The following is a 27,994-nucleotide window of genomic DNA, read 5'->3' on the forward strand; positions in this document are numbered from 1 at the left end:
GCCGCCGCGACGCGGCCCGAGGCCCCGAGAGCTGGGAAGCCGGGAAGCCCCGGGACGCGGCGGAGCCCGGGGACAGCGGAGACGCCGCCTAGTCCGCCGGGTGAGCCGCCCTTGAGGGTAACCACCCCCCACTCAGAGGGTGGCCCCCACCCACGGTCGCCCGCAGTTCCTCCCCTCACAGACTTCCCCCTCAGTGTTGCCACCATAACCACCCGCGGGGTTGTCCCGGACGGCCCTCAGTGCGGCCCAGCGCTCCCCTCTCTTGAGTCCCCTCCACTAGCCTCCCTGGTAGTTGCCTCATTTCCCTCAGTACGGGGCTCTTCCTCCCCTCGGGAGCCCAATGCCTGCCTCGATGTCACCCCAAGCTCTCCTCGGCTTGTCCCTTGCCCAGTCCCCACCTGGAACTCCCTTCATATCCACCTGTGACCCCATGTCCCCCTCAGCAGGGGCCCTCCACCCGTGACCCCTGCTGTGACAGCCCAGCATTCCCGCGCCTCTCGCTTCTCGGTACCCCCTCCTCCTGCGGCATCTGCACCACTCGTCTCCCCGCCTTCCCCGGTTCCTCTCACCAGTGCTGTCGCCCCGCCCAGGCCTGGGTGACCCCTTTGGTTTCTACCTCAGAAACTTCCCGCTGCTGCTCACATGTATACCAACCCCTTCCCCGCGTTCCCACTTGGGGATCTGTCTTCCCATCCTACACTCGACCCCAGTAGCTTTCTCAGCACCCCTTCCCTAAATATTGCTGCTTGTTCTAGGTGTGAAGCCAACATGCAGTGGTTAAGAGCACGGGCTGTGGAGCTTGACAGGCCTGACTTTCAATCCCAGTTCCTCCACTGACTGAGCTGTGTGACCCTGGCAAGTTAACTAAGCTTCTCTGGACCTCAAATTACTCACATGTAAAATGGGGATAATAATAGTGTCTGCCTCTTACCTGCCTTCCAGGGCTGATGTGAGCATTAAATATATGGAAAGCTCTTGGAAGAATGTCTAACAAAGAGTAAGCTCTCACTATTTACTATTATTCTTAACAATAATGGGGGAGATACCCTGAGTGTCCACTTTGCCTCAGTGATGGCTTCTCACTACTGTGTTTTCCCTAAAGAGTTTCCTTTAATTCTTAGGATTTGCCCCTTCCCGTCACCATTTCAGTCCTCTCCCAGCTTTCTTTTCATGTCAATTAATTTTACCCAGGCCAAAGCTCTCTCTCAATTCTGAGGAACCCTGTGTCTACCTAATCTCACCCCTGAGATGTGTATGCCTGGGAGTGGGTAGCATTGAGGGATTGCTAGTCATTGGTCTTACTAGGAATGGCTAAGCTGGAGAGAACAACAATAAAGCTTCTAGAAGCAGTCTATATATTTAAGAAAACAGTCTCCAAAATACGGTCTCCCTGAAACTGTTTTCTTTTTTTTTTTTTTTTAATATTTTTATTTATTTCTAGGAGAGAGACAGCGTGAGCAGGGGAGGGTCAGAGAGAGAGGGAGTCACAGTCTGAAACAGGCTCCAGGCTCTGAGCTGGCAGTCAGCACAGAGCCCGACACAGGGCTCGAACCCACGAACCGCGAGATCATGACCTAAGCGAACGGACGTTTAACCGACTAAGCCATCCAGGCGCCCCTCCCTGAAACTGTTTTCTGATCACACTGCCCTTACCGTTTTCTTATTGGTTGGATACGACTTAAGCTCCTGTCGCTCTCATCCAGCCCCACTAAGTTTGCCCTTTTTTTGTAACAGGATTCAATCCCTAATGCCTCCACAGGCTAGCTCAGGACCTTTCTGAGCTGTTCAGTGATGAGGATATAGTATCACCTAGGCTAAGTTAAGGAGAACTGAAGTGATAAGAAGAGAGACTCTGGACTCAGCCCTCTGGCTTCTCTCAGGCCCCAGTGATGTGGCCTGCCGTGGGGCTACATTTTTATCACCTCTCTGACACTTGTGCAGGTGAGATGAAGGACAGGGGATGAATAATTTTTCACAAGTAATGGAAAAGAGAGTTTCTGGGTTTGGAAGTGAATTGAATGATTAGGTAACACCATTTCTTTTACCTTTTGAATTCCCCCCACCATAGTGTTCTCCTGACTACAAGTTCGTTAGTACTTTTAGCTTGTGATGTGGGGTTTGATTGATGAGAAAGATTAAAAGACTCATGAGTTTCCTCTTATCTGATATTTCGTTGGAGCATGGGACTTGTGGGGCTTTCCGTCCCTTCCTCACAGGATGACCAGAGCTCCGGCTGGCTGGCCAACTGCTCAGTCACGGGCTGGGAACTTCTTCCAGAACAGGTTCATTTTCAGCCTACTGGGCTGTTTGGTCTCCTTTTGATGGGAGATTTGTTCCCTTCCAGCCTTTGAATATACTGCTCTAGCTCTGAGCTTAGCTCAGGAAGGAGAATTTACATTTTAGGAAAGGGAACAAGCTATGAAGTGAAGGTATGAGACTCAGATTGTGTTGTTCTTCTACAGGAGCTTTTTTTTTGGAGAACAAATCATCCTGTGAGCAGGAGGTAAGAGAGATGGGTGAAGGGGGAGCGGGTTAATGGCACACTTTCAGGTGGAGAAGTAACCCATTGATTTTTCTGTGTTGCAGATAGTGAGGGCAGGGATTATGAACTTTGTTGACCTCTAATGTGAGGAGCTCAGCAGGACCAAGAGTGGAGCCTGGCTAGATTTGCATCCTGAAGCCATGGGCCAGGGGGCCATGGTGACTTGAGACCAATGGACTCTGTCCAGTTGCCCCTTGTTGCCCCTTCTGTCTCCCCTACCCTAATGTAAGGGGACTTGGCTCTACCTTTTCAGAGAACGGACCCTGAGGAAATAATTTTCCCTTATTTTCCTATCCTGCCCTCCTAAGAGAGCCCCAGCCTATAAAACTCCTACCTCCCATCCCCTGAGGTAGAACCCATCCCTGCCTTCCCTTCCCCGCCATGCTCAAGCTGTGGAAGGTGGTACGCCCAGCTCGGCAGCTGGAACTGCACCGCCTCATACTGCTGCTGATCGCTTTCAGTCTGGGCTCCATGGGCTTCCTGGCTTACTACGTATCCACCAGCCCCAAGGCCAAGGAACCCTTGCCCCTGCCCTTGGGAGACTGCAGCAGTGGTGGGGCAGCTGGCCCTGGCCCTGTACGTCCTCCAGTCCCACCACGGCCCCCAAGGCCACCAGAGACAGCTCGAACTGAACCTGTGGTCCTTGTGTTTGTGGAGAGTGCATACTCACAGCTGGGGCAGGAGATTGTGGCCATCCTGGAGTCTAGTCGTTTTCGTTACAGCACTGAGCTAGCACCCGGCCGAGGGGACATGCCCACGCTGACTGATCATACTCGTGGCCGCTATGTCTTGGTCATTTATGAAAACCTGCTCAAGTATGTCAACCTGGATGCCTGGAGTCGGGAACTGTTAGACCGGTACTGTGTGGAGTATGGTGTGGGCATCATTGGCTTTTTTCGAGCCCATGAACATAGCCTACTGAGTGCCCAGCTCAAGGGCTTTCCCCTTTTCCTGCACTCAAACTTGGGGCTCCGGGACTACCAGGTGAATCCTTCTGCCCCCTTACTGCATCTCACACGCCCCAGCCGCCTGGAACCTGGGCCCCTGCCTGGTGATGACTGGACCATCTTCCAATCCAATCATAGCACATATGAACCAGTGCTTCTTGCCAGCCTTCGGCCAGCTGAGTCCCCTGTGCCAGGACCAGTGCCTCGCCGGACCCGGCTTCCCACTGTCATACAGGACCTGGGGCTTCATGATGGCATCCAGAGGGTGCTCTTTGGCCATGGCCTTTCATTCTGGCTCCACAAACTTGTTTTTGTTGATGCTGTTGCATACCTCACTGGCAAGCGCCTCTGCCTAGACCTTGACCGCTACATCTTGGTAGATATTGATGACATCTTTGTGGGCAAAGAAGGTACCCGCATGAAAGTGGCTGATGTCGAGGTCAGTCTTTTTCCTGACTCAAATTTCTTTCCTTAGAAGCTGTTTGTTTTGAGCTCTATCCTATCAGACTCCCTGGATTCTGAGTTTGTCATAGGTATACTCCCTGCCCTTTTCAGGCAGGAAGAACATTACTTTTCATTTTTCTCCTGCTCAGTCTGCTCTCATGATTTCTTGGGTCCTGCTACTCTTCCCAGGCTCTGTTGACCACCCAGAACAAACTCAGGACCTTAGTCCCCAACTTCACTTTCAACTTGGGCTTCTCGGGCAAGTTCTATCATACTGGTGAGTGTATTCTCCTGCTTCTTCAGCATATCGGTTTTAGTTTGAACTGTCCCTTCACTGTTCATCTTCCTGGGCAGGCAAGTTGGAGAAAAGGGGCAGGGTTTGGGGTCAAAATAAGGTGAGGAGCTAGCGGCGGGTATGAATTTAGGTTAGTATGGGTGGCTGCAAGGCAAGTCAGCGGTGGGGCAAATAGTCTTCGGTGGGCAGAGGTCAGCAATCTTGTCCCAAGAATGGAAGGTGATCAGTGTTATTACAGAACAGAGGAGGGCACAGGGCCTGACTGGCTGTGGTCAGTGGTCAGTGTGTGGTCATAGGGACAGAGGAGGAGGATGCAGGGGACGACATGCTGCTGAAGCACCGCAAAGAGTTCTGGTGGTTCCCCCACATGTGGAGCCACATGCAGCCACACCTGTTCCACAATCGCTCCGTGCTGGCTGACCAGATGAGGCTCAACAAACAGTTTGCTCTGGTGAGACCCTTGGATCTGTTCCCCATACTTTTCCCCAGAGATAATGCTTCCTTTTCAACCTTCCCCTAATGGGGTGCCCTTTCCCTACCCTGTCCATTTTTCTTTCTGTGGAGGTATCCCCACCCTCTTTACCCTCTACTCCCTGAACCTCGCCAGGTCCTGGTGAGAGTCTATGCCATTCCCAGGAGCATGGGATTCCCACGGATCTGGGGTATGCTGTGGCCCCCCACCACTCGGGTGTATACCCCATCCACACGCAGCTCTATGAGGCCTGGAAATCTGTGTGGGGCATCCAGGTGACCAGCACTGAGGAGTATCCCCATCTCCGCCCTGCCCGCTACCGCCGTGGCTTCATTCACAATGGCATTATGGTGAGGGACCCCTAATACAAACCTGAACCAAACTCCTACATTTAGACAGCCATCGATCTGCACTGACCTGTGCCCTGTCAGCTGCCATTCCAAGTTCACATAATAGGGGGTAGAGGGGTAAAAAGTCATAATGCATATAAGACTTAATACCAGTAAGAGTTTTACTGGTATAACTCAGTCCTCTACAAACCAAGAGAATCCTAATGCCTTAGGACTTTTGTCCCTTACTTACTTTTCATTCTGCCTTTCAAATCTCATGATGGTTTTTTTTTTTTTCTTCTTCTAGGTACTGCCACGGCAAACATGTGGACTCTTCACTCACACAATCTTCTATAATGAATATCCTGGAGGCTCTCGTGAACTAGACCGGAGCATTCGAGGTGGAGAGCTCTTTCTGACAGTTCTGCTTAATCCGGTAAGGTGCTGAGAGGAAGGGTTAGAAGATTGGAGAGCCAAAGTGTATGTAGGCTGGGACCTTTGCTCACCAAGCCTGATTCTGAGGTGGGGTACGCTCTCCAATCCTGACACGTAGGCACCCCCTTGCAGATCAGCATTTTTATGACCCATCTGTCCAATTATGGAAATGATCGGCTGGGCCTGTATACCTTTGAGAGCCTGGTGCGTTTCCTCCAGTGCTGGACACGGCTGCGCCTACAGACCCTTCCTCCTGTCCCTCTTGCACGAAAGTACTTTGAACTGTTCCCTCAAGAGCGAAGCCCCCTTTGGCAGGTATGGGTGGAGCTCAGGCTGACTAGAGACATGATGGGGGTGGAGAGGGTTGAAGAAAAGATGAGACATCTGATTCTTGGCCTCCCCTTCAGAATCCCTGTGATGACAAGAGGCACAAAGATATCTGGTCCAAGGAGAAAACCTGTGATCGGTTACCCAAGTTCTTGATTGTGGGACCCCAGAAGACAGGTGAATCATCCCTAGCCAACTTCTCTTGCCCTGCTTTAAGCCCAAAGGATTCTTTGGCCAAGGGATTCCTTTCTCATACCCATTCCTCCTTAATCCAGTCTCTTGAGACAGTGATTCTTAATCCTGGTGGTGCATCAGAATCATCTGTGGATTTTTCTTTTCTTTCTTTTTCTTTTTTTTTAAAGATCCACAAGTGATTATGATGCAGTTAAGGCAGAGAACTACTATTTTAACCCTTCCCTGGGGCTCACTGTCTTTCCTTTTCTCACTGTAGTTTGTCCTAAGGGGATATTACTACTCAGAGTGGTTATTTTCTCACCTCCTTAAAGTTCTTATTGTTGATCTGGCTTTTTTCCCCACAATAGCTTGGACCTTCTCTCCCATTTAGGGACCACAGCTATTCACTTCTTCCTGAGCCTACACCCAGCTGTGACTAGCAGCTTCCCTAGCCCCAGCACCTTTGAGGAGATTCAGTTCTTCAACGGCCCTAATTACCACAAGGGCATTGATTGGTGAGACTGGGACCCATTGTAATGCTTCTCAGAGGAACATTCCCTTCCCCCCAAATCCTCATTCCAGTTTCCACTAGCACAGGTATCTGGCCCCTTCACACTGCAAATTCTTTGCCTCTGTGCTACTTCATAGGTACATGGACTTCTTTCCTGTCCCTTCCAATGCCAGCACTGACTTTCTCTTTGAAAAAAGTGCCACCTACTTTGACTCAGAGGTTGTACCACGTCGGGGGGCTGCCCTTCTGCCACGAGCGAAGATCATCACTGTGCTCACCAACCCTACTGATAGGGCCTACTCCTGGTATCAGGTGAGCCATGAAGCTAGGGATACATTAGGGCTTAAGTGAGGGAGGTGGTGACTGCTAGAGAGACAGAAAGGAAGAGGGTAGGGAAACTAAATTAGTTGCTTTGGTGAGGGGTTCCTATGCTGTGTATTCTCCAGACCAATAGTAAGGCAGAATAATTCTATCAAATCACCCATCCTTTCCCTTCCTGTTTCTTGTCCTTCAGCACCAGCGAGCACATGGAGACCCAGCTGCTCTGAATTATACCTTCTACCAGGTGATTTCAGCCTCCTCTCAGGCCCCTCTGGCACTTCGCTCCCTGCAAAACCGCTGTCTTGTCCCTGGCTACTATTCCACCCATCTGCAGCGCTGGCTGACTTACTATCCCTCTGGACAGGTACATTCCCCACAATGGCCCTTGTTAGGATTCCCCTTCCCCTCCTCTTCCCTTCAGCCCAGAGGCTTCTAAGGAATACAGAAGGAACCACATCTCTGTCCCTTTAGTTGCTGATTGTGGATGGGCAAGAGCTACGTACCAACCCAGCTGCCTCAATGGAGAGCATCCAGAAGTTCCTGGGTATCACACCCTTTCTGAACTACACACGGACCCTCAGGTGGGAGAGCATGACCCAGGGGAGGAGGAATCTGGGGGAAATGGGGAAGCAGGTCGACCATGTCTGTTTGGAAGAGACATGTGTCCCTGTGAGCTGGGAGAGGTAATATACATTTACGGGGCTTGAATTTCCTTTTTCCCTACCAATTGATTCACTCTTGCTGTTGAGCAGGTTTGATGAAGATAAGGGATTCTGGTGCCAGGGACTTGAAGGTGGGAAGACTCGCTGTCTAGGCAAGAGCAAAGGCCGGAAGTATCCAGATATGGACACCGAGGTGAGTAAAGCCTCACACAAGGTATCCCTCTCTACCTCTGAGATCTCATCCTGTGTCCCACTTCTTACTGTTTCTGCCTCCCATTTTTCTCCTGTCAGTCCCGCCTTTTTCTTATGGATTTTTTCCGGAACCACAATTTGGATCTGTCGAAGCTGTTAAGCCGGCTTGGACAGCCAGTGCCCTCATGGCTTCGGGAAGAACTGCAACATTCCAGTCTGGGCTGATGTCCGGGCCTCCCATACCAGCAAAAGCCCCCTGCTCCCCTAAAGGGCAAGCCCAGAGCAGGGCCCACAAGGGGTATGAGTGGCCCAGCTCCTGCCCCTTCTACCTCAGTGGCCCCCAGGCCTGGGATGGCTGAGAAGGAAAGGGCAGTCCTTTCCCATAGCTCTGGGGTCTTCCCTTGATACCCTACATCATGGTACTAGGCACCTTTGACCCATGGTTTTCGAAGGTGGGTGGGAATGAAAGGGTCCAGGCAGGGTGTAGAGGAACTTCTTAATCCAATGAATTCCCTCTTCATTATCAGCAGTATATCTATCTATACCTGGCTATGGGAGGGACCCCCCCCCCCTACTGTGGGATCAATGGGATCTACCTGTGGCCTGGCCTCCCTAATGTCATTCACATTGAATGGGGATGAGGCTGGACAGTGGCTCATAGAGCTGAGTATGAGCCCTAGCTGTGGGCTAGAAATGTCCTTAATAAACATCCTTATTTTTCTGTTTTGTCTGCCTCACTGGAGTGGGCGAACTTAGAATAAAGGAAGTATCAGTCTTTTCCCCCACCCCGGTTCAAAGTTCATCTGCACGTGGAGTGAAAGAAGGCAAAGGCCCAGGCAGACTAGAGTAAAAAAGGAGTTTATATATTTATAAATGCCAAATAAATACCAGAGGCCACCCAATGCCCCCTCCCAGATAGGGCTGTCTCCCCCAACCCTAGGCTTCTAGGGTCTGAGACATCTTGGCCCCAAGCTACAGCCCAAGAGCAGCTGCCAGTCTGGGCTACCAGAGAACTGAGTGGGGATGATCTGTCCAACCAAGATTCACTCCCTCTGTGTGAGGGGCCCCCATAGCCACAGGCCTGTGTCCCTGTATAGGACCCTAGAGGGGCCAGACTCATGGGGAGAAGGTGGTCATCTCGAGTGAGACCCGCTGCCACAGCTCCTTGGTCTGTTTGCTGCGCTTGAGGTTCTGCAGGATGTCGTTGAACTGCATCATGCCCATGGGTGTCAGGCAGAAGGCGCTGCGCGCACTGCGGATCGCATTCACAAAGTCGTCGTAGTCGGCAGGGGTCAGGTGAATCAAGCGATGGTGAATGTACTGGAAGAAGATGAGCCACTAAGCACAGAACCAGGCCCATCCTCCCTAGCATGTGGGGTCATCAGTTCCATGCCTTCCCAGGAGGTGTTCCACCCTACTCCATACTTCCAGGTTGTCACCTGCATGTATGCCTGCTGGCAGCGCTGCACCAGTTGGTGGAAGGCCGGGGCACGCAGGTGGTTGTGGGCATGAGCAGGGCTCAGCCGCTGCAGCGTCTCCATGACGATCTCCTGCAGCACAAACGGGCTCAGCACCCCCTTGGCTGCCCCCACACAGAACTGGTGCACGTAGTTCACTCCTGGGGGGCAGGGGGAGGGGCATGAGACGGGGGTGGCCACCTCTGCCCTAGGGACCCAACTTTTATCTCTCAGCTCTGGCCTGGCAGAGAGCCTCCCTCCACCCCAGGAGCTGAGGTAACCCCCCACTCCCCGCGCACGCACACATACCCGACCAAGGCCTCAACTCTGAGCAAGAGCTAGGAAGGAGGTCTGGGATAGGAAGGTGGGGGAAGCAGGTGGGGGCGGACAATGGTCCTGGGGAGGGGAGGTGTTACCCAGCTTTGCTGCCAGCCCCAGCAACCATTTGACATCATCAGTGTAGGGGGGGGAGCGGGAGAAGTTGTTGGGGTGATCGTTGTGTGCCCGGCGACCCAGCATCTCCAGTGCCAGCATTCCTGGGAGAAAAAGATGGGCACGTGGTGAGGGTACATCCCTTTCATCCTCTACCCCAATCTGGTACATCAGACCCCAGACAAACCAGAGCTTTGGGGAGGGAGCCTGTGGCACAACTGTAGGTGGGAGCATAAAAAGGGACGTCCTCTCACCAACACGGTAGGCAGCGTGCAGGTGGTGTAGGCTGTGTGGGTTGACAGGCTGACTGTGGGTCTCCTCCTCGGGTGGTGGAAACCCCCCGCTCACCAGAGGGCTGGGCTGTGTAGTCAGAGCAGGCAACGAGGCACCCTGGATGGCTGGAAACGTGGATGCTGGATGGACGCTGCTCACTGAGGGTGGGATGAAAGCCACATGAGGAATTCATAGCCCAAAGAGAGATGGAGAGGGTTCCTCCTCCCATCTCCCCTGCCCAGTGTACCTCCCCTCCATTCACCTGTGCCCTGTCCCCACAACTCACAGGCCACACTGGTGGGCAGTGGGAGCCCTGGCTCTGTGTGGTAGGGATGTACGGTGATGGGTGCCATGGAAGGAACGGGGAAAGACACAGCAGTGGCAGCAAGTGAGGGGGGAGTCACTGAGTAAGGGTACTGAGCCCCCAAGAAGGCAGGATGCACACCCTAGAGACAGGGAGAAGAGTAGGAAATTATATGATACAGCTCCCCCCCTTCATCCCACAAGTGGGTATCCCTACATTTCTTATCTTGGTTGGCCTGAGTCCCCCCGACATCCACCACCTCACCAGGACAGTACTATTATTCTCCCAGAGTACCCCACACTCCAACCCCACACGAACTCCTAATGATCTGCCACGTGCCCAACCCCCCAGCAGAACACTGGTCTCACCTGTGGGTATGCAGAGCTGGGCACAGGGAAGACGGCAGGCCGGGGCATATGAGGCATTGGGTGGGCAGGGTGAGCTGGGTGGGTGAGGTATTGAGGGCTGCAGGGCAGGTGGGGCTGTAGAGCAGTGTAGGGGTGCAGGCCAGGGGAATGACCATGCCCCAGTCCTGGACCTGGATATAAACTGGACCCCACTGAGATGACTGGCACCACTGTGGCTGCTGCTGTCACTGCTGCCGCTGCCACTGTAACCGGCTCAGTCCCTGGGACCCCCCTGCCCTCAGGCAGCCCCCGCCCAGCCTCCCCAGCTGCCCTGATCCCACTTGCACTACAGCTTGTAGCCCCTTCACGGGCTGTGGATGAGCCACCTGCTGTTTGCTCATATAGCCAGAACCACTGGTGAGCAACCTCAAACAACACTTCAGGGTATACACCCCCACCCTTAGCCGCTTCTTCCACTGCCATGCAGGCCTTCTCCAACATCAGGTTATCCTGGAAGGAAGGGGCACAGAGGTTAAGGGGGGAGGGGCTTTACTCAGGCATGGTTGTCCACGACATTCCAACATCTCCCTCTAAGTTGGCTGGTATCTGGGTAGGCATCAGAGGTCAGGGCCAATGCTCAGAGTCCGTGTCAGAGCAATGAATGCCTCACACAGACACTTAGTGACCAGAAGACCCAGGTTATAGTCCCAGTTCCAAACTAACTTAACCACTCCCTCCCATCCAATTCCCACTATCTCCCCAAGGCTGTCCCCAAGTATTCCAGCCTGGTGATCACCTTGCTTCTTAACATGGACGTCTCCCGTTTCCTTATCTATAAAATAGGAATAATCCTAACCTCAGAGTCATAAGGCAAGGTAAGTAACGGATGGGAAAGTGCGTTAATATGTCAAGTGTCAACATAACAGCCCAAACTAGAAAATTTGTGAACTTCAAGACATGGAAATCAAGAGCTGGGCTGTTAGTTTTCCCCATGTCCCTTCCTAGATACCTGAAAGCAAGTCCCCAGATTGCCTGTAGAAATACCTGCTCCTTGCACTGCACCAGGGCCCGCTGGATCTCATTGGGGTTCAATGCATGGGCATGAGGCAGGCAGCTTAGGGCTAACTCCGCTGCTGCCCTCACCATATTGGAGTCTCGTGCTCGTGATGCCCTGTCAGCCAGGGATGCAACCTCAGGGGGCGTCAGGTGTCCATCCCAGCATTCTACCAGTATAGTCAGGGCTGCACTGCCAATCTCCATTGCCTGACCTTCAAGGAAAGGAGCAAAAAAAAAAAAAAAAAAAAAAAAAACCCAGAGTGGGATTAGTATGGTGTCTTCTATCAGATCAGTAACTCCACAAGGATAAGACTCTCATTTCTATCAATTAATCCCCATCCCGTTCCCAAATCAAGATACTGGATTTACCTGTAATCCAAGAAACGTGGGAAGAATAAGTACGTGAGAGCCAGTTGGGAGAAACAAAGTTGTGCAGGCCAAGGGCATAAAGCCCAATCTCGAAGGCGCAAAGGTGCAGGTTGCGGTGAGGACCCTGATGGCCCCCTGAGGAAGATGGATGTGTGAAAATGGAAGTGCTGCTGTTGCCCCCTGCCTTGATCAGCACCGTCTTCGCCAGTTCGAAGTAGAAGTGTGCAGCTGCCTCTGATGGCTGATTGGGTACATGGGGGGCATGACTCTCGGGACGGCGGCCCTTGTACCTGAGGGGGCAACGGGGTAGGGACGGGGATTGGGGTTTCTCTGAAACGGGTGTCCAGGTGGGTTAGGAAAGAGCAGGGTAAGTGGTGTCGCTGGGGGAACGACAGTTGGATTACACTAGGGCTATGGCTCTGACTGTGGGCCAGATGAGAGGAAAGGAGTATATCTTCCACTGACCTGCCAACTTCAACGGTCTTTGCCCGGGCCCCTCCACTGGCACTGGCCCGGCGACTTCCACTGGAGGATGAGGAGCCCAGAGAGTCCGAGGAAGAGCTGCTAATGCTGTCACTGTCCTGTCCTCGACCCCAGGAGGTGGGGGCCCAGCCCCCTCGAAGCGGCCTCCGGCTTAAGGTCGGGGAGCTATCCGATGTTGTTTCAGGGGCACTGCTGTCAATGCTGGCCATGCCTAGCCCCCCAAAACAAATCAGTCTCAGAAGCTAGAAGTTACACAATTCACACTTCAGGAAATCCCTCCCTCCAGGTCATCCCACAGGCTGTCATACCTGTGTGTTTCTTCTTAGGCCGTCCTGGGGAGCCCCAGCCCCGTCCATTGTAGCCTCCACGACTGCCAAGTGCCAGGCGGCTGGGAACCTTCCCTTCTGCCCTTGGGGTCAGAGCTGCCTCAGATGGGAGGCCCTCGCAAGGAGAATGTGGGGAACTTTCTAGGTGGGGAAAATAGGACATTGGGATGAGCCAAGGAAAGGGGACCCCAACATGAATCCATACCATTCATTCCCCCCCTGCCCAGTGCCCCCACCTCACCAGGCACATTCTTCTCTGTGAAGCCCTCAGTGGGGCCTGGCCCAGCCCCTGCCACACTCCCTGGCTGAGGAGGCCCTGCAGAGCCCGAGGTCAGTGGTTGCAGGGCCCCTGGGGCAGATGGACCCCCATGCTTTGAAGGAGACCTCTGGCTGGCTGTGGCTGGGCGGCTGGAGGAGTAGAATGAACTCAGTGTCTGGGGCTTATGAGTCTGGCTCTCTCGGTCCAAGAGTTTGTCTAAGATCTGGAGAACAGAGAAGCGGTGATAGGATGCCCTTTATCTCCCGACTTCTACTCCTATTACCTTACTTTCCCTTTGAAACAGCTTAATACTACCTCTTCAGGAAGCCTTCCCCAGTCCCAACCACAGGAGAACCTCCTGATGATAGGGACTGGCTTACATATCTTGATATCCTCTCTAACACTTAAACAGGACTGACTATACTGATATTTAATAAATACTGAAATAAATGAAAAACTGCTTTTCTTTCATCCCCTGCCCAAGCATTCCTATGAGAACCATTGGTCTTTTTCTTTATGAAGTGTCCCCAAGATTCTCTACTTATCCCCTACGGGCAGCATAGCCCTTTCCTCATTGTACCACAATCCCCCAAGAAAGGGTAAAATTTGCTCTCTGCCTGTCGAAATCTTAGTACCTCAGTCCCTACCTTTTTGAGCTTGGCTTGATCATCCTTGTAAGTGATCATCAGTGCCAGTGCCAGGTCACCCTTCTCCCGACGTGTGCCTTCACACAGGAGGGGATGCTCCGCCTCGCTCACTGTGGTCTTCATACCTGTGAGAAGAAGGGTCTCGTAGGGACTAAGAACAGCCATAACTCCCAAGACAGCAAAAGTGAACAGGCCAGGGCTGCCCAGCTACCAGCATATGTAAGATAAGGAGTTCTCCTGGCCCAATCCACATCCCCCATGGAAGGTCCCCATTACCTATTACATCCAGCCTTAGCTCTGATATGTTTTTTAAGACCTTGATAACCGGGCCCACACTACCTTCATGGCATACCCATCACTTCAGGAAGTTGGGCTCCTGACTCTCATTAAGACTTGATTGCCCCTGTGTTTTTATTCATGGTGTTTTGTCCCTTTACCAAAAACTTAACTGATCTTTTAATCTACATTCCATATTCTACACCCTTCCTGAATCCTTTTCTTACATTTTTGTTTTGCTGCCATTATAACCCCTAACAGCCACAGTACACCTTTTGTCCCTTAGTTCTTGACTGTACTACTTGGTTTACACGTGTCATTCTGGCAGTTCCACTACCTTCCACCCTTTCAAAACCGGGACCATGTCTCATGCCCTTCAAGGCCTGGGCCTGGTAGCTCACAGATGTGCTCAGAATACTCCAGACTCACCTAAGGCAGCAACTGCTGCTTCAAATCCCAGCTCCTCGTCCCCAGGCATCTCGTTGTTCCAGTTACGACTTGGAGGCCGGGAACCCGTGGGAGAAACCACTGTATGAAAGGTGGAGTAAGTCAGGCAGAAAGAAGTGTCATGGAAAAGAATGTTAATTTAGGGAACCCAAGACCCTCATCATTCCAGACCACTCATGAAGTTGCATGATGGGTCCTAAAGGCAATTCAGAGCCTTGGGCCTCTTGGTTTCTCCTTAGAGAAAACTACTACTACCCAAGATCCCCACTCACTGTAGAGTCATGCACCATACCTGGAGCACATAGAACGTCAAAGATGAAACTGGCCAACATGAGAGGCAAAACAGGCCGATAGTCACAGAGCGTCCCTTCCCGAAGCTCCTCTGCCCGGCACCGCATGGTACTCATCTCACTTGGACCCAGAGGAATCTTCTTGAGCAGGGCAGCCACCTCAGACTCCTGGTATGCCAGCTTCACCTAAGGGCACAGGAAGGAGCTCAGACCTCTAATACTTCAGTGGAGATCAAGCTGCAAGTCTCTGAGGAGACTGCAGTACAAGGCTGATGGAACCTCCAACCTCCAAGGCCTTGGTAGAAGCTGGGGGCCGCTGTAGCTCCAAGGCAAACATGCCGACTCGGAAGGCCAGGTTGTGGTGCTCTGGGCGTTCACTTAGCACTGTCAATAGGAAGGCTGCCTTGGTCAGGGTGTTGGTAGCCACCCAGGTCTGACGGCTCGTAGATACCTTGTTCTTCTTGCCCTAAAGAGGGAAGCACAAGGAAGCAGGCATATGAGTCTGACTCATCTTGGTGGAGTGAGGAGGCTCTCACTTGGGGTGGGGCACAGAAGAGGATTAGGGATAAGTGGGGAGGGAGGGAAGTGGGGGTCTCTCACCTTGGCAGGGGGCGGCTCTACCTTGAGGTCAGGTGGGTTGGCTAGAAGGTCCTGGGCAAGCTCCACAGTGAGGCGGGAGGCCTCACTGCTGTAGCCGTGTGCATGCAGGGCCTCAGCACAGGCAAACAATACCTGGAGAGGACATGGGCACCACACAGGTTGAAGCCCCAACTTCCAGGGGCAGGACACCATACTCACTCATGCAACAAACATCCCATGAGTACCTGCTACGTGCTAGGCCCTATACTAGTCCTGGGTATACCACAGGAACTCACAGTCTGATTAGATAAACAGACACCAGAACACACAAACCAGCATGAAGCCAGCTACCACTGAGAAATGCCAAGAGGGGAACAGGCAAATAAGATACTTCACTGAGACCTGGGGCAGAGGGGCAATCTCAGGGAAGACTTCTTAGAGGAAGATACCTGAGACCTGAAAAAGGAAAAGGAGCTAACCAAGTAAGATGAGGGCAGAAGATTCTAGGCAGACAGGCCAGTCTGTGCAAATATAAGGATGCAAGAGAGAGCACTGCAAGCTAGAGGAATGGTTCGATTGACTGTAGTAGAAAGGGCAGGGGGCGCCTGGGTGGCTCAGTCGGTTATGCGGCCGACTTCGGCCCAGATCATGATCTCATGGTTTGTGGGTTTGAGCCCCACGTCAGGCTCTGTGCTCTGTGTCTCCCTCTCTCTGCTCCTTCCCCGTTCATGCTATCTCTCAAAAAATAAATAAATGTAAAAAAAAAAAGACAAAAAAAAAAAGAAGGGCGGGCAGAATACCTAGATGCTGCTGGAAAAGGATACAAGATCGAACCAAGTGAGGCCTCACAAGTCATTCCAAGGGCAGTGGGAAATCACTAAAGACTTTTAAGCAGCAGAGGGACACAATCAGACATTTCAGGAATATCAATACGGAAGCAGTGAAGAGAATGGACTGCAGGCAGGGAGGCCAGACAGGAGGCCCCTAAAGGCTTCTAACAGCCACACTACAGTCTTGACATTCCCCACTACAGCCAGATGGCCCCTCTCCCAGCTAAGGCTAAAGAGCACCCTCAGTGTCCCCTCAGAGTCCCCTCACCTCCATGCGGCTCTCCTGTTCCAGTGGCTTCAGCCCAGCAAACAGGTCGTGCTCCTCCCCAGCCCCGCCCTCGGCCTTCTCTTCCTCGCCCCCAGCCCCATCCTGGGCGTTCAGATAATATGCCTGGTAGTCATCATCCTCCTCTCCGACCGCAGTGGCTGCCTCTTTGGTTTTGGGGAGCCCATTGCCACTCTCATCTGTAGAAGGGAGGTCATCCCGGGTACAGACCTCCCCAGGCAGTAGCCCACGGGGGCCAGCAGAGGCTGTGGGAGGCTCAGGCCCTTCTGAGAAGTACACACCACCATCTTCTTCATAAGTATCTGGGGGTTCAGGAAGGAAGGTGGAAGGGCCACGGGAGCCACCAGGAGGAGGGCAGGGTGGCGGGCTCTCAGGGAATCCACCAAAGGTGCTGGCCTCTGCACCCAGGGCCAGGCTGCTGTCATCCAGGCTCATCTCCGCCAGATCCGGCTCCAAGGAGCTGTCTTCACTGCTCAGCCGTCGCTTGCTCCCACCGCCTGCTGAGCCCTTGCCCCCGCTGCCAGCCCCACCCAGCGCCTTGGCTTTGCCCCCACCTGGACCCATCTTATGCAGAGACTTATCTCCCCCCTCAGCAGAGAGGCGGCGGGGACCCCGCTGTGACGAGGGGACCCCCTCACCCAATCCCTTGCGCTTGGCCCCAGGCTCCTTGGGCCGCACAGCTGGCTCAGAAGGAAGAGATCGGGGCCGCTCCCGGGATTCCTCCAGGCCCCCAGATCGGGAGGCACCTGGCCGAGGGGGCAGGGCTCGGGCCCAGCACAGTGCCAACTTCCGGTCGGTGCCACTGTAGGTGACACCAGGGAGTGGGTAGGCCTCTTCCCAGTTGAAGTAGCAGGCCTCTACCGCTGGCCGGAAGCCAGGGAAGAGCCGCTCCAGGGTCTTTTTGTGCTGTCCCCGCTTCACATTCTCAATCACCTTCAGTTGCCACTGGCGTAGCTGTGCACACAATTCCCGGCGGCTGTGGGAACAAAGTTGGGAAGGTTGCTGGGGGGCTACATTCTGCCCTGGGAAGGGATGGAAGGAGATAGAGCAGTACAGGGAGGGTACCCAGGGAAGAACTTCTTGAGCCAGCCCATACACATCACTCCAATACGCAGGTATTTGGGAAAGTAGCTATTTAGGGGAGGGAAGGAAGAGAGCTTCTTGGAAGCAGGACCCCTGAATCACTGGTAACCCTAATGCTCAGCAACTCCCACTTCCCTAGGACTAGAAGAATAGTATGTTTCTAGGTGCACATAACATGAGGGCTTGGACTGTCCTGGGCTGGCCTAAGTATCCATGCCGTGGTGAGGCTAGGGGGAGACTCACCGCTGGGGGCTGAGTGCAGGGTCCAAAACAGCTAGCCTCCACAGCGTGACCATCTCATCACACATGCTGGCACATGCGTGGGCCGCCACCTCTGACTGCCCATTGCTACGACCCGTGTGCCCACTGGCGCTGCTGTGTGAGGCTGAGGTGCGCACACTGTACCACCAACCTGTTATCTGGAAACAAAGAGGGCTCTGAGACGCCCCTAATAGCTTGGAAAAATGAAGAGCAGCCCTCCCCAGTGTCCCTGTCAGCAAGAGGTAAATGAGGTTAAGGGAAGGAGAAAATGAACCACAGTGGGGTTCATTCAACCCCACTCTGGAGGCTTACCTGTTCATAGGTGAGGCACTGATCAGTGAGGATTTCCAACAAAGGGGCAGCATTGCTGTCCCTCCGTTTGAACATCTCCCGCACGATGCTAAGTAGGTTCCAGACACCCTCTGGCTCGCGGCCCCTCAGAGGGCGCAGCAGACATGCCCATTCAGCAGCAGCTGGAGGCTCCGTGGAAGACAGATACATGGAGTTCACATCACTGTGAAGGTAATGGAGTGAAAACGATGACCCTGAGATGGGGCTGCATAAAACAGGTGAAAGTGCACCATGGCTTTGACACAAAAGGGGCCCTGACCCAAAATACAGAGTATAGGAGACAAAAGACGCCTGAGACAAAAATTCTTGAGACACAGGTATTAACAGAACAAAGGATCTATCGACAGCCTGAAGGATGTGCCCTTCTACCACAGACAAGCATAAAGAGATCCAATTTACCTGAAGACCACAGGTGAAGGTCCACAGAACTTGTGTAGAGTCTTCTTGATATTGTCAGTGAGTGTTGACTCATCCAAATACCACGTACTCTGGTCAGAGGCAGAGGGCCCTGCTGTGGGGTCTGGGGGTGACAGGCAGTCAGTTACCTAGAGATACGGGCCTGGATTCACCTGACAACAGCAAGCTTTTGGTAAGTGGTGCTCTGCAACACCACCTTTCTTCCTTCCGACTGCCCTTCCTTCTCTCCACACTCACCCGGGGCTCCACACACTGTATTGATGGCTGTAGACTGGGAAGAGAGGAGTTCATCCAGAAGACGCTGGGCTGTGGGGAGGATCTGAGGGGGAAAAGGACAAAGGCAAAGGTGACCCAAGGAGGCCTTGGCCTAACATGAAGACTAATATGCAGTCCTGAAGCTTAGAGGTGGAGGAGGATGTCCCAACCTCACTCACCTGCTGAGGGAGCTCACTGATGAGGTACTGGGCAAACTTCTGCAGCTGGTCCCTCTGCAGCCGAGACAGGGACTCTGAGACTGGGGCACGCAGACAGACTGCGGAAGCCTGAAGGAGACACAGAGAGACACAGAACAAGCTGAGAAAAGGTTTGCTGACACTGGGGCTAGGGAAAGACAGGTATATTAAGGGAGGCAACGAGGCTCACATTGTGGCCAGGCATGCAGCAGAGGAGGGGGGGATGGAGCGTAGGATAGGGCCAGGATAAATTGGGAGGGCCTCACGTTGTGGATGCGGAAGAGACAGAGTGCCACGACGTGAGTGCACCATTTGGCCCCAGCCCCACAGGTGCAGCTGCAGGAAGTGACCCGGCAGCGGTCAAACATCACAGCCACGTTGTAGGCCCCTTTGGGGGGGACCATCTGAGGTGGCACCACTGTAGCACTCAGGTGGAACCCTGGGGAGAAACATGGTATGGTCAAGGAGAGCCATCAAGACATAATTCTCTGTCCTCAACCCTGACCCTGCAGTTATTCGGACAACCTGCTCTAGCTTCTTGCAGTAGGTCCTTAATTCATAACACAGGGGATGGGCGGGGCAGGGGGGTTCCCTAAGGCATGATGGGACCCTTACCTATCTGCAGTGGGTCTTTCACAGCCCTCATGCGGAACAGCTGGTCCCCTCGCTGGAACTCATCCGCGCTGCCATTGGCCAGGCACGAATACAGCCTGGGAGTGAAGAGGACACAGCCACAACTCAGCAAATAACCTGTCAGAGACCACAATGCCCTGGACACGCTCTCCCCAGTGTCACTCCCTCTTGGGGAAAATCCCAGGCACTCCTCCCCTTGTCTTCTTCTTACCATAACCCCAAACACAGTATCTCCTTTGTTCTGCAGGAAACCCAGCACACAGTGTGGAATAGGAGGACCCACTCCCTACCATCAATCCTTTAGCCTCACCGGATATCCTCTTCATTCTCAGGGAAGCTCCAAAAAGCAATTCGGAGCTGTAGCTGCTCAGGCACTGGGGGATAAACTTTCTCCACCACTTCAAATGGGATATGAAATGCCACCTGCTTTGCTGATAGCTCCACCAATGGGATCACAAGTCCATCTTTGGAAACAAAGGTTTGGGTGAGGGTAAAGAGAAGGGAAAATGAAAAGGGTCATGATTATCTGGCACCAATGCCAGTACCTAACAGCTTGGGCCCCGCCTTCACTATGAAAGAAAAGGGAGATCTGGATGAAAAACCAAGAGACCCTCCTGTTAGAATATATTAACCCTTAAGACTCCATCTGGAGGAAGGGAGCTAACGAACTGCAGCCCACAGCCTGCTACCAAGGTCTAGAACAGGAGATACCAGGGATATCCCAGAAACTCTTGGCCAAACAAGTGTGTTCCAGGATCCTAGCCAGTGACCTCTCTCACCTGGCTTGGCATCTAATTTCCCTTATACCTAGCACTTTAGATTCATATTACGTTGTTAATGTCTCTACTCTGACATTCTCTTCTCCAACTGCTTTTTTACTATCCCGTTTTCTCGAAATGATTCTAGGCCTCTAACTAAGGAGGGAAGACAGCCAGAGCCCAAAAGAGTTAAAGAGAGGGACCTCCAGTAGCAAGAGAGGCTGCATGTCCTGAACCTTGTTCACAACTGATCCTTGGCTTCCTACAATGGAAGCCTGGGAAGGGGGATGGGAAGAAAGATGGGTTATCCTAAGGGAACCTAGCTGCTGCTCCTGAAATCACCTGGAGTAGGATGCAGCTACCACTCAAAGCTTCCCACATTGTTTTAATCAACAAACGGTAAGGAGCGCCTAGGTGGCTCAGTTGGTTAAGTGTGAGACTCTTGGTTTCAGCTCAGGTCAAGATTTTTCACAGTTTATGAGTTCGAGCCCCGCATAGGACTCTGCACTGACAGTGTGGAGCCTGCTTGGGGTTCTCTCTCTCTCCACCCCTCCCTACTTGCTCTCTCTCCCCTTCTCTCTCAAAAATAAATAAAAGTTTTTTAAAAGGTAAAACACAATATACTGCATACATAGCTCACCAAATTGATAGTCAAATTAGAAGACCTATCAGAAAGTCATGGAGCTGAAAGAAACTTTTTATAAAAAAAAAGTTAATCTCCTTATTTTACAAGTGAGAGACTGAGGTAGTCCAGGATGGCAGCAGGTTGGGGGAATGACATGCTTTTCTAGATTTTAACCTATTGAGGAAGATATCAGTATGTTGAAAATTTTCACTGACATGACTTCAGTTACTTCTCTCAAATTGGAGCTCTGAGCCCCAAGGCTACCCACACATGCAAATGTGAAAAAGCAAAGAGACCACAGAAGACCCACAGTGAAACTGCCTATGATCTTTGTGCATGTGTGGGTGTGTGTGCACAGAACATATGCTAACTCTCCAAATGAAGTTCAATACTACCACTCGTAACAAGTGACACATGTACCTTTATCTTTGTCCCAAAGGGGTGCTAGAAATCTCTGCAGGGAAGTTTGGAAAACAGGGCTCTTGGAATGGCCAGAGTACAATCACAATCCCAATTGCTGAAAAATGTCAGCTTGCATGGAGGCCCAGAGCAAAAACTGTGCCATGAGGAAGGCAGGGAAAGGATGTGGTAAGTCTTGGGCCTGAGGAGCTTCACTTATCATCACTCTCCCCTCAATCCCCTTTAATAAAAGCAAAATTCTTCACAGCACTAATCAGTTAATTCACCGAAAGACCCAAGGATAAAAGAAACTCACAGCACAAAGCACGAAGAGCATTTCATAAGGAGACGCTAAAGTTACCTACACTCTTCCCCAGGCCCCAGATGATGGAAATCTAAGGCTCTAATCCGGTGGTCCCAGCTTCCGACAGGTGTTCGTTAACTATGGCCAAAAAACAAGGCTCTGATTTGAACCTATGTGACTATGGAATCTCCAGTTCACCTCCACTTTCCTCTGAGTGAAACCCCTTTTTGGTGTAGCCAGAATTAGAGATCATCACTCCTAATAAAAAGCTCCCAATGCACTCTGCAATGGGAGTGACATGCCTCAAGTGGTCCCGTCTTCACAATCCACTCCCTACCCACCTTCTCTTCTATTTTCTGGCTTGCCACGGGCTGAACTCGGTTAAGTATTCCCAAGTCTGAGGAGTTTTTCCTCTTATCCCATCACTAAGGCAAACAAGCCACAAAAAATCTACTTTTTTGTCGCTAATCGTATCCAACCCAGAATTTCCCGGCCATCACTCTAACACAGAAACACACACACACACACACACACACACACACTACACGGGTTTGTGTGGAGAAGCCAACCCCAGGAAGACTGGAAAAGCGAGTCCAGAAGTCCGTTCCAACCAGCTTGGGACAGCTCGCGGTCCGGGACAGCTCCCGAGCAGGGACAGCTCCCCGGCAAGGCCTGAGCAGAGTCAGCCCGCTCCCTTCCCCCCAGCTCACCCTTACCTCGCATTCTGGTACCGCCACTGCCACCTCCGCCACCGCCGCCAGTGGGGGAATTGGGCCCCGCTGACTGTTTGCGCCATCCCCGCCAGTTCTGGCAGAGACTCTCGGCCTCGGAGATGAAGGAACAGAGCGAATCCTCCTCAAAGCGGTCCGAATCTTCGAATGAAAAGCGCTCTCCGTCCTCCCACTCCGCGAACATCAGCTCCATGGGGCCTGCACCCCCCGGGGCCGGGTCCCCCCCCGCGGATCCGGGGCCTGGGCCGCCGGCCGGGGGCTGAGGGGAGGCCCGGGGCCTGAGGGGCGAGCCGGGGCTGGGGATGGCCGGGGCGCTCAGGGCGGCCGTGCCGGATGAGGATCTCAAGCCTGGGAGGGATATGGGACCGGGCCGCGCCCAACTGCGAGGTGCGAACGGGGATCGTGGCCAGTATCCGAGACTCTGGGCCCGGACGAAGCGCTCGGCAGCCGGGGCCTCTCCGCGGCTGCGGCGCCGCCTCCCCCATCAGCTGATCTGAACTTCCGGCCGCGCCGTCCACCACCACTTCCGCCCTCACGCGCTTGGGAACCAGACCCAGCACGGGCAAATGTAGAGGACCCGTTTGCTTAATTGCTACATTTCCTGCTTTTTTTTTTTCCCTCGAAGCAACCCTCAGATACTGTAAGACGGAACCAACTACCAGGAATATATGAAATGACTACAAATCCCAGCAATAACTCGGCGTCCATAAGGCCCCCCAAGGAATAAACAGCCGCCATGAACGCCGGGAATCGTAGGCTGTCAAGGGATAACACAGAACAACTGGGTGGAGCTAATGTCTCAACTCCGGATAGGCCCTGGGGCCGCATCACCTCCTGGGAGTTGTAGTCCAGAAGCCTTCATTCCATTGGACTTTTTCTAGGGTCTCATCAGGAAAGCACCATGAAAATAATGCAGTTGATTTCAGGAAATGCTTGTACTGTTTTGTCAGTGGGTCCTTTGAATTCAGGAGTTTTTAGCCTTTTTTCGTGCTACAGACCTTTTGGGAGCCTGGTGAAGTCCCTGGACCTCCTTCTCAAGATTGTTTATAAATGCACAAAATATAAAACTTACAAAGGGAACGAATTATGTTGCAACACAATTATCAAAATATTAACAATTTTTAACATAGTAATATTTCTTTATTTACACATTAAGTAAAATACAGCAGCAAGTTTAACAGCTACCATAATTTTGAAGCTAGTGATGGGTATAAATGATATTGAGTATCTGCAACCTACTATATGAAAATATTATAATCTCATATAGGTATTGCTGATACTGTGGTTTGTTTCTCATGGTCCTCACTGAAATGCTAAATTTTCCTATCCATATCCACAGACCTCATAAAAAAATTTTCCCATCCATATCCACAGACCTCCTACTGGGAATCTATTGACCCTAGGTTAAGAACTCCTAAGTCCAGTCCAAAGTGCCTAGGTATTGAGTTTCTTCCTACAGCTAAAAGCCTCAGCTTTCAGACCAGGCAACAGCTCAGTGCTCTATCCATGAGGTCTGAGGACTACTGGAAGAGGTAGCCGTGTGGATCAGGGAGGCAAGATCACTTCTTTATCTTAATAATTATCCCGCTAGAGCTTTAGAAACCCACTGATCTTTGTCTATCTAATGCTGCAAGGTATATAGAAAAGGTTAAGTCAATTAAGCCTGAAAGGGCAGAGTATACGCCGCACAGTTGTTTCAAGGGGTCACAAAAGTTAATGCCTTCAGCAACTAGGTGGATAACTTAATGAGAGAAGTGAACAGGCAATACAAAAGAAGATAAGTGCCAGATAAGTTTCAGTTTCATCATTTAAAAGGAGCCAGTAGCCAAGTCCCTAGAGAATGGAGGCAAAAGATAAGCAGCTCTACTTGATTATTGCCACGCAGGGATAAGAAACTGGTGTTTACAGATCCTTTTATTTATTTTAATGGAAAGCTAAAATGTGGATTTTTTGAATGACATTTTTCCTATTTTTGAAGGTGGTCATCTAATTTAAAAACTAATTTCTAATTGTGTTGGCTAAATAAAATACATCTGCAGGAACTTTGATCATCAGTTTGTGAACTTCTGATTATTCTGGGAGCATTTTGCAGAGGCTATCCACAAAATAGGTAGTCACTAAATACAGATTATGCCAAAAAACTCTGCATATAGGCAGACTTGAACATCCCTATTGCATCCAAAGGCAAGGGCACTAAATGGTGTAAGGACTTCAAATGCAGAACAAGATGAAGGCTTTTATCCTGCTCCTGGGGCAATCAAGGGGTAAAGAACTTCCAGAGTCTAGGGAAGGATACAGAGTTCAAGTATGGAGGGAGAACCTACAACAAAGGCCAAGTTATCGTCAGAGGATTTTATTTCAAAATAAAGCATAACTTCCACCATGACAATGAATCCAAAGGATGAAAAAAAGTGTCTTGCCTCCTTTCACCCTCCAAACAGAGCATGGCAGTGCAAATGTCTCCAAAACACCTCTGCATAGTTCTCAGTAGCTAACAGTCCAGTCATAGAAAATGCTTCTCCATTTTCAACTGACATGAGATTTGTTAGGAAACCTCTGTAACAATGTATTCAGTTTTTTAGGGGGTAAACCCCCAGATTCTCCCAACGTGTCCTGGATTGATCTCATCTTTCGCGCTGCCTGAAAAGACAGAACAAAAACAAAAATGACAGCTCTAAAGTTTGTCCTGACCTAGGCCAACAGTTCTCACAATACCACAAAGCACACTAATACATTAACCAGCCTGGAAATATCTGTGTCATCTTCCCACTTCCCTTTCAACAAAAGGGACTTGAAGCCTACAGATGGCTGTATGACCTGAAGCTACCATGCCAGCTAACAATTAATTCTAGGCTAAAATCCAAACAACCTGCCTTTCACTATCTATCTTTAGTTCTATTTCAGACAATAATGTCTATTTGAGCAGCACGTTAAATTTTACAAAGTGATTTTTCCCTTGTGGTTTCCCTTTACTTAATACAAAATTCTATGTGGTGGGTGTTAATATTAACGTTATTTTACATCTGGTACAGCCAAAGCTTAGGGCAGTGAAACAAATCGCTCAAGATCACAATGCCTTCAAAACCATAGCGTTTTCCACTTTCGAGTTAGGGAAATCGCTCCCACAACTTTCCTCGCCTTGTATAGTTGCTTGTATCCTCCCGACCCCCATTCTCCTCCCAGCATGACACCCTAAGAGCCTTCTGTCACCTCAGCCCTCGAGGCACAATCGAAGAATTCCTGGATCTCTTTTCTGCACGCTTCGTCGCGGAATTCATTCTGCTTCCAACATGCCATCATCACTGACATTTCTGTGATACAAGTCGCCTCTGGAGGAGCAGAACGGGAAGACCTTCAGTCACCCTTACCTTCCTATCTTCTAGCCCTCCCATCCAGCCGCCCCGTGCATCCCTCGGACTTCTGCTCTGGGAGCCTCCTTGGCTCCAAATGCTCACCGCCCCTCTCCCGGCGTCGTTCCCCGACACGATTAGCTAGGATGAGCGGCTTGTTGGGCTTCAGTATAGGCTTCCGCGGGTTTCCCAGCCGCGCTAGCCGACCCCGCAGGCTGGGCGTCGCCATTACGCACCAAGCTCCCGGCAGGCTCTGCGTCGCCGTGCGTGACCCTGCGTGACCCCTACGAGCTCGACGAGGCTTGGCGCGCATCCTGCGGAAAGCTCGGTGGCCTACTTGCTTGCTTTTCTTTGCATCGTAATGTTGTTGCTGGGTTTGGGCACCGGTCGGTCAAGACCTGTGTGCAGGTTAGGAGAATCTCTGGGGCTTGTTCGCCGACCTAGGCCGCTCCTTTGTGGGCTCCGGGCCGTGAAGTCTCGGAGCGGTCGTAGGCCGGGAACATCCAAGAAAGGGCCCGATAAATGGGCTTTCATTTATCGTGGTAGCTGGCCGAACTCGAGGGTGCTTGACATAAGCAAGGGCAGAGGATGGGACCGAATCAAAATATGAGACCTTAAGATGTTAGGTTGGGACAAGATTCTTAGGTTTTTAATAAGTCTTCAAGGACTGTTGGATTTTACTACCTTTAAAACCATCCCGAAGCCATAAATAAAAATTATGCCCATTTAGCAGTAGCTACTACTTATATATCGTTTCTCCTCCTTCGTAATGATCTCACTGGGTAGGGTGAAGTTTAAGCACTTTGGCATTCGTCGTCTAATTTAAGACTCTCTCCAATCCTGTGAAGATACTTGGTGGTATCATTCCTATTAATAGATTTGGCCTTTCAGTTGTGATGCCTAGGTTCATCGTATTGGGCTCTAAGTGACTTTTAGGTGTTTACAAAAGGCATTTCAGGGGCACCTGGGTGGCCCAGTCGGTTAACCTTGGGACTTCGTGATCTGGTGGGTTCCAGACCGGTATTGGGCTGGAACCTGCTTCAGATTTGTCTCGCTCTCGCTCTCAAAATAAAACATTCAAAAACAAAAAAACTCAATTCAAAGATGTGCCAAGGATTCTCAAGGCATTTAGAGTTGAACTTTCAGAAATGTTTCTGGTAATGGAAGCATAATTTAAGCAAGCTTTTAGTTCATAAGATGACTACTTTGGAGTAGCAATATGTATTTGGTTGTGTAAAATTTAGTGTGTTTAATCTTCCCATTGATCTCTGCAGGACTGGTTCTTTTTCTTCTGTTCTCAGTTCCTGTCAGAGAGGCTTTCCCTAACTTCCCATATCTCTCCACTATCAAGCTGTTTTATTTTCTTCATAGCACATATCATAGTCTGAATTACCTTGTTCATTTATTGTGTGTTTATGGCCTTACCACCAATACACATTTAAAATTTAAGCACCACAAGAGACAGGACCTTGTCTTACTGAATTCCCAGTACTTGGAATAGTGATAATAAATAACTTGTTAAGTGAACAAGTGTTTCATGTATTTTTCCAAGTCTCTGAGTGTATCAAACTCAGCCCAGAAATAATCAAGCAGCAGACACTGTTTAAAAAGAAGCCATTTATTATACAAAATGAAACCTGAGATTATAGGATATTGCAACACATGGAGTAATAAAGACCTCAGCCCCATGCTCCACCCCCGGTCCTAATCAGACACTTCTACCACCAAACCGGAAGCCTGCTGCTGTTTACAGAGCAAACTGAGCCCCAAACCAGAGAAAATTCATTGTTTGCTTTCTCTTCATATTGATTCTGCTTTCTCCTGTGGAAATGTAGCACCTGGCTTACCTTGCTCTTTTATGAATACTTTTATGGTAATAGTATTAAAGGAGAAAGTCTAGGAAGCCCTGTCCACAAAGCAGGCCTGAGTCTTCAGCCACAATCACTCATAAACAACCGGCCCACTTTGTACATAAAAGTGCTAAAGGAATGCCAATCTGAAGTGGTGTAATTAGGAGAGGTAAGGATAATTCTACACTTTGCATAACCGTCACTTACCCTTTTTATTGCACAGAATGAAACTTGAGTCCTAACATTGGTTTGCATTTGAGTAATGTGTATTTTGCACTATAAAGCAGCACCTGCATTTAAATAGATTACAAGTTTATGGGCGCCTGGGTGGCTCAGTCGGTTAAGCATCTGACTTCAGCTCAGGTGACAATCTCATGGCTCATGAGTTCGAGCCCCACATCAGGCTCTGTGCTGACAACTCAGAGCCTGGAGCCTGCTTCAAATTTTATGTCTCTCTCTGCCCCCCCC

The 27,994-nt window shown here is 51.1% G+C and overlaps 3 protein-coding genes across 7 annotated transcripts; 1 reads left to right on the forward strand and 2 right to left on the reverse strand.

The window, feature by feature from the left end:
- On the forward strand, positions 1–8,372 carry NDST2 (N-deacetylase and N-sulfotransferase 2). 3 transcript variants are annotated; one of them, XM_077778611.1, is made up of 18 exons: positions 1–100; positions 756–855; positions 943–997; positions 1,735–1,941; positions 2,463–2,503; positions 2,587–3,928; positions 4,123–4,210; positions 4,525–4,679; positions 4,865–5,050; positions 5,337–5,465; positions 5,597–5,779; positions 5,872–5,968; positions 6,357–6,480; positions 6,614–6,788; positions 6,991–7,161; positions 7,269–7,378; positions 7,550–7,652; positions 7,751–8,372. In XM_077778611.1, the coding sequence occupies exons 6-18, from the start codon at positions 2,924–2,926 to the stop codon at positions 7,874–7,876; spliced, it is 2,652 nt and encodes an 883-aa protein (XP_077634737.1). In that variant the 5' UTR covers positions 1–100; positions 756–855; positions 943–997; positions 1,735–1,941; positions 2,463–2,503; positions 2,587–2,923; the 3' UTR covers positions 7,877–8,372. The 3 variants fall into 3 exon arrangements, with proteins under 3 accessions (XP_077634737.1, XP_077634738.1, XP_077634739.1); XM_077778612.1 differs by lacking the exon at positions 1,735–1,941; XM_077778613.1 differs by lacking the exons at positions 1–100; positions 756–855; positions 943–997 and having other exon boundaries at positions 1,449–2,503.
- Positions 8,373–8,493: 121 nt separating this feature from the next.
- ZSWIM8 (zinc finger SWIM-type containing 8) lies at positions 8,494–22,795 on the reverse strand. 3 transcript variants are annotated; one of them, XM_077778610.1, is made up of 26 exons: positions 22,312–22,795; positions 19,820–19,973; positions 19,492–19,586; positions 19,143–19,315; positions 18,859–18,966; positions 18,662–18,743; positions 18,407–18,527; positions 17,969–18,170; positions 17,639–17,814; positions 16,295–17,288; positions 15,218–15,349; positions 14,904–15,083; positions 14,620–14,803; positions 14,310–14,408; positions 13,605–13,729; positions 12,940–13,180; positions 12,681–12,839; positions 12,355–12,583; positions 11,890–12,179; positions 11,509–11,732; positions 10,486–10,974; positions 10,100–10,259; positions 9,795–9,971; positions 9,525–9,644; positions 9,091–9,201; positions 8,494–8,971 (listed from the first exon to the last, which is right to left on the reverse strand). In XM_077778610.1, the coding sequence occupies exons 1-26, from the start codon at positions 22,517–22,519 to the stop codon at positions 8,511–8,513; spliced, it is 5,694 nt and encodes a 1,897-aa protein (XP_077634736.1). In that variant the 5' UTR covers positions 22,520–22,795; the 3' UTR covers positions 8,494–8,510. The 3 variants fall into 3 exon arrangements, with proteins under 3 accessions (XP_077634736.1, XP_077634735.1, XP_077634734.1); XM_077778609.1 differs by having other exon boundaries at positions 8,683–8,971; positions 9,091–9,269; XM_077778608.1 differs by having other exon boundaries at positions 8,683–8,971; positions 9,091–9,269; positions 10,076–10,259.
- Positions 22,796–24,663: 1,868 nt separating this feature from the next.
- Positions 24,664–25,925, reverse strand: CHCHD1 (coiled-coil-helix-coiled-coil-helix domain containing 1). Its single transcript, XM_077778593.1, has 3 exons — positions 25,782–25,925; positions 25,537–25,655; positions 24,664–24,966 (listed from the first exon to the last, which is right to left on the reverse strand). Exons 1-3 carry the CDS (start codon positions 25,903–25,905, stop codon positions 24,853–24,855), a joined length of 357 nt encoding a protein of 118 aa, XP_077634719.1. The 5' UTR covers positions 25,906–25,925; the 3' UTR covers positions 24,664–24,852.
- Positions 25,926–27,994: the final 2,069 nt, after the last annotated feature.

The sequence above is a fragment of the Crocuta crocuta genome, unplaced genomic scaffold, assembly GCF_008692635.1.
Source record: "Crocuta crocuta isolate KB4526 unplaced genomic scaffold, BGI_CrCroc_1.0 scaffold167, whole genome shotgun sequence".
In the NCBI taxonomy this organism is placed as follows: Eukaryota; Metazoa; Chordata; class Mammalia; order Carnivora; family Hyaenidae; genus Crocuta; species Crocuta crocuta.

Excerpts from the sequence above, each read along its gene's own strand:
- NDST2 (XM_077778611.1), top strand. The coding sequence starts at position 2,924 with ATGCTCAAGCTGTGGAAGGTGGTACGCCCAGCTCGGCAGCTGGAACTG. Across the intron at positions 5,969-6,356 it reads TGTGGGACCCCAGAAGACAG|GGACCACAGCTATTCACTTC; the intron begins GTGAATCATCCC and ends TCTCCCATTTAG. Across the intron at positions 6,789-6,990 it reads GGGCCTACTCCTGGTATCAG|CACCAGCGAGCACATGGAGA; the intron begins GTGAGCCATGAA and ends CTTGTCCTTCAG.
- ZSWIM8 (XM_077778610.1), bottom strand. The coding sequence starts at position 22,519 with ATGGAGCTGATGTTCGCGGAGTGGGAGGACGGAGAGCGCTTTTCATTC. Across the intron at positions 12,584-12,680 it reads GCCTAAGAAGAAACACACAG|GCATGGCCAGCATTGACAGC; the intron begins GTATGACAGCCT and ends TTGGGGGGCTAG. Across the intron at positions 9,972-10,099 it reads ACTGCCCACCAGTGTGGCCT|TGAGCAGCGTCCATCCAGCA; the intron begins GTGAGTTGTGGG and ends TCCCACCCTCAG.
- CHCHD1 (XM_077778593.1), bottom strand. The coding sequence starts at position 25,905 with ATGGCGACGCCCAGCCTGCGGGGTCGGCTAGCGCGGCTGGGAAACCCG. Across the intron at positions 25,656-25,781 it reads ACGACGCCGGGAGAGGGGCG|AGGCGACTTGTATCACAGAA; the intron begins GTGAGCATTTGG and ends CTGCTCCTCCAG. Across the intron at positions 24,967-25,536 it reads ATTGTGCCTCGAGGGCTGAG|GCAGCGCGAAAGATGAGATC; the intron begins GTGACAGAAGGC and ends CTGTCTTTTCAG.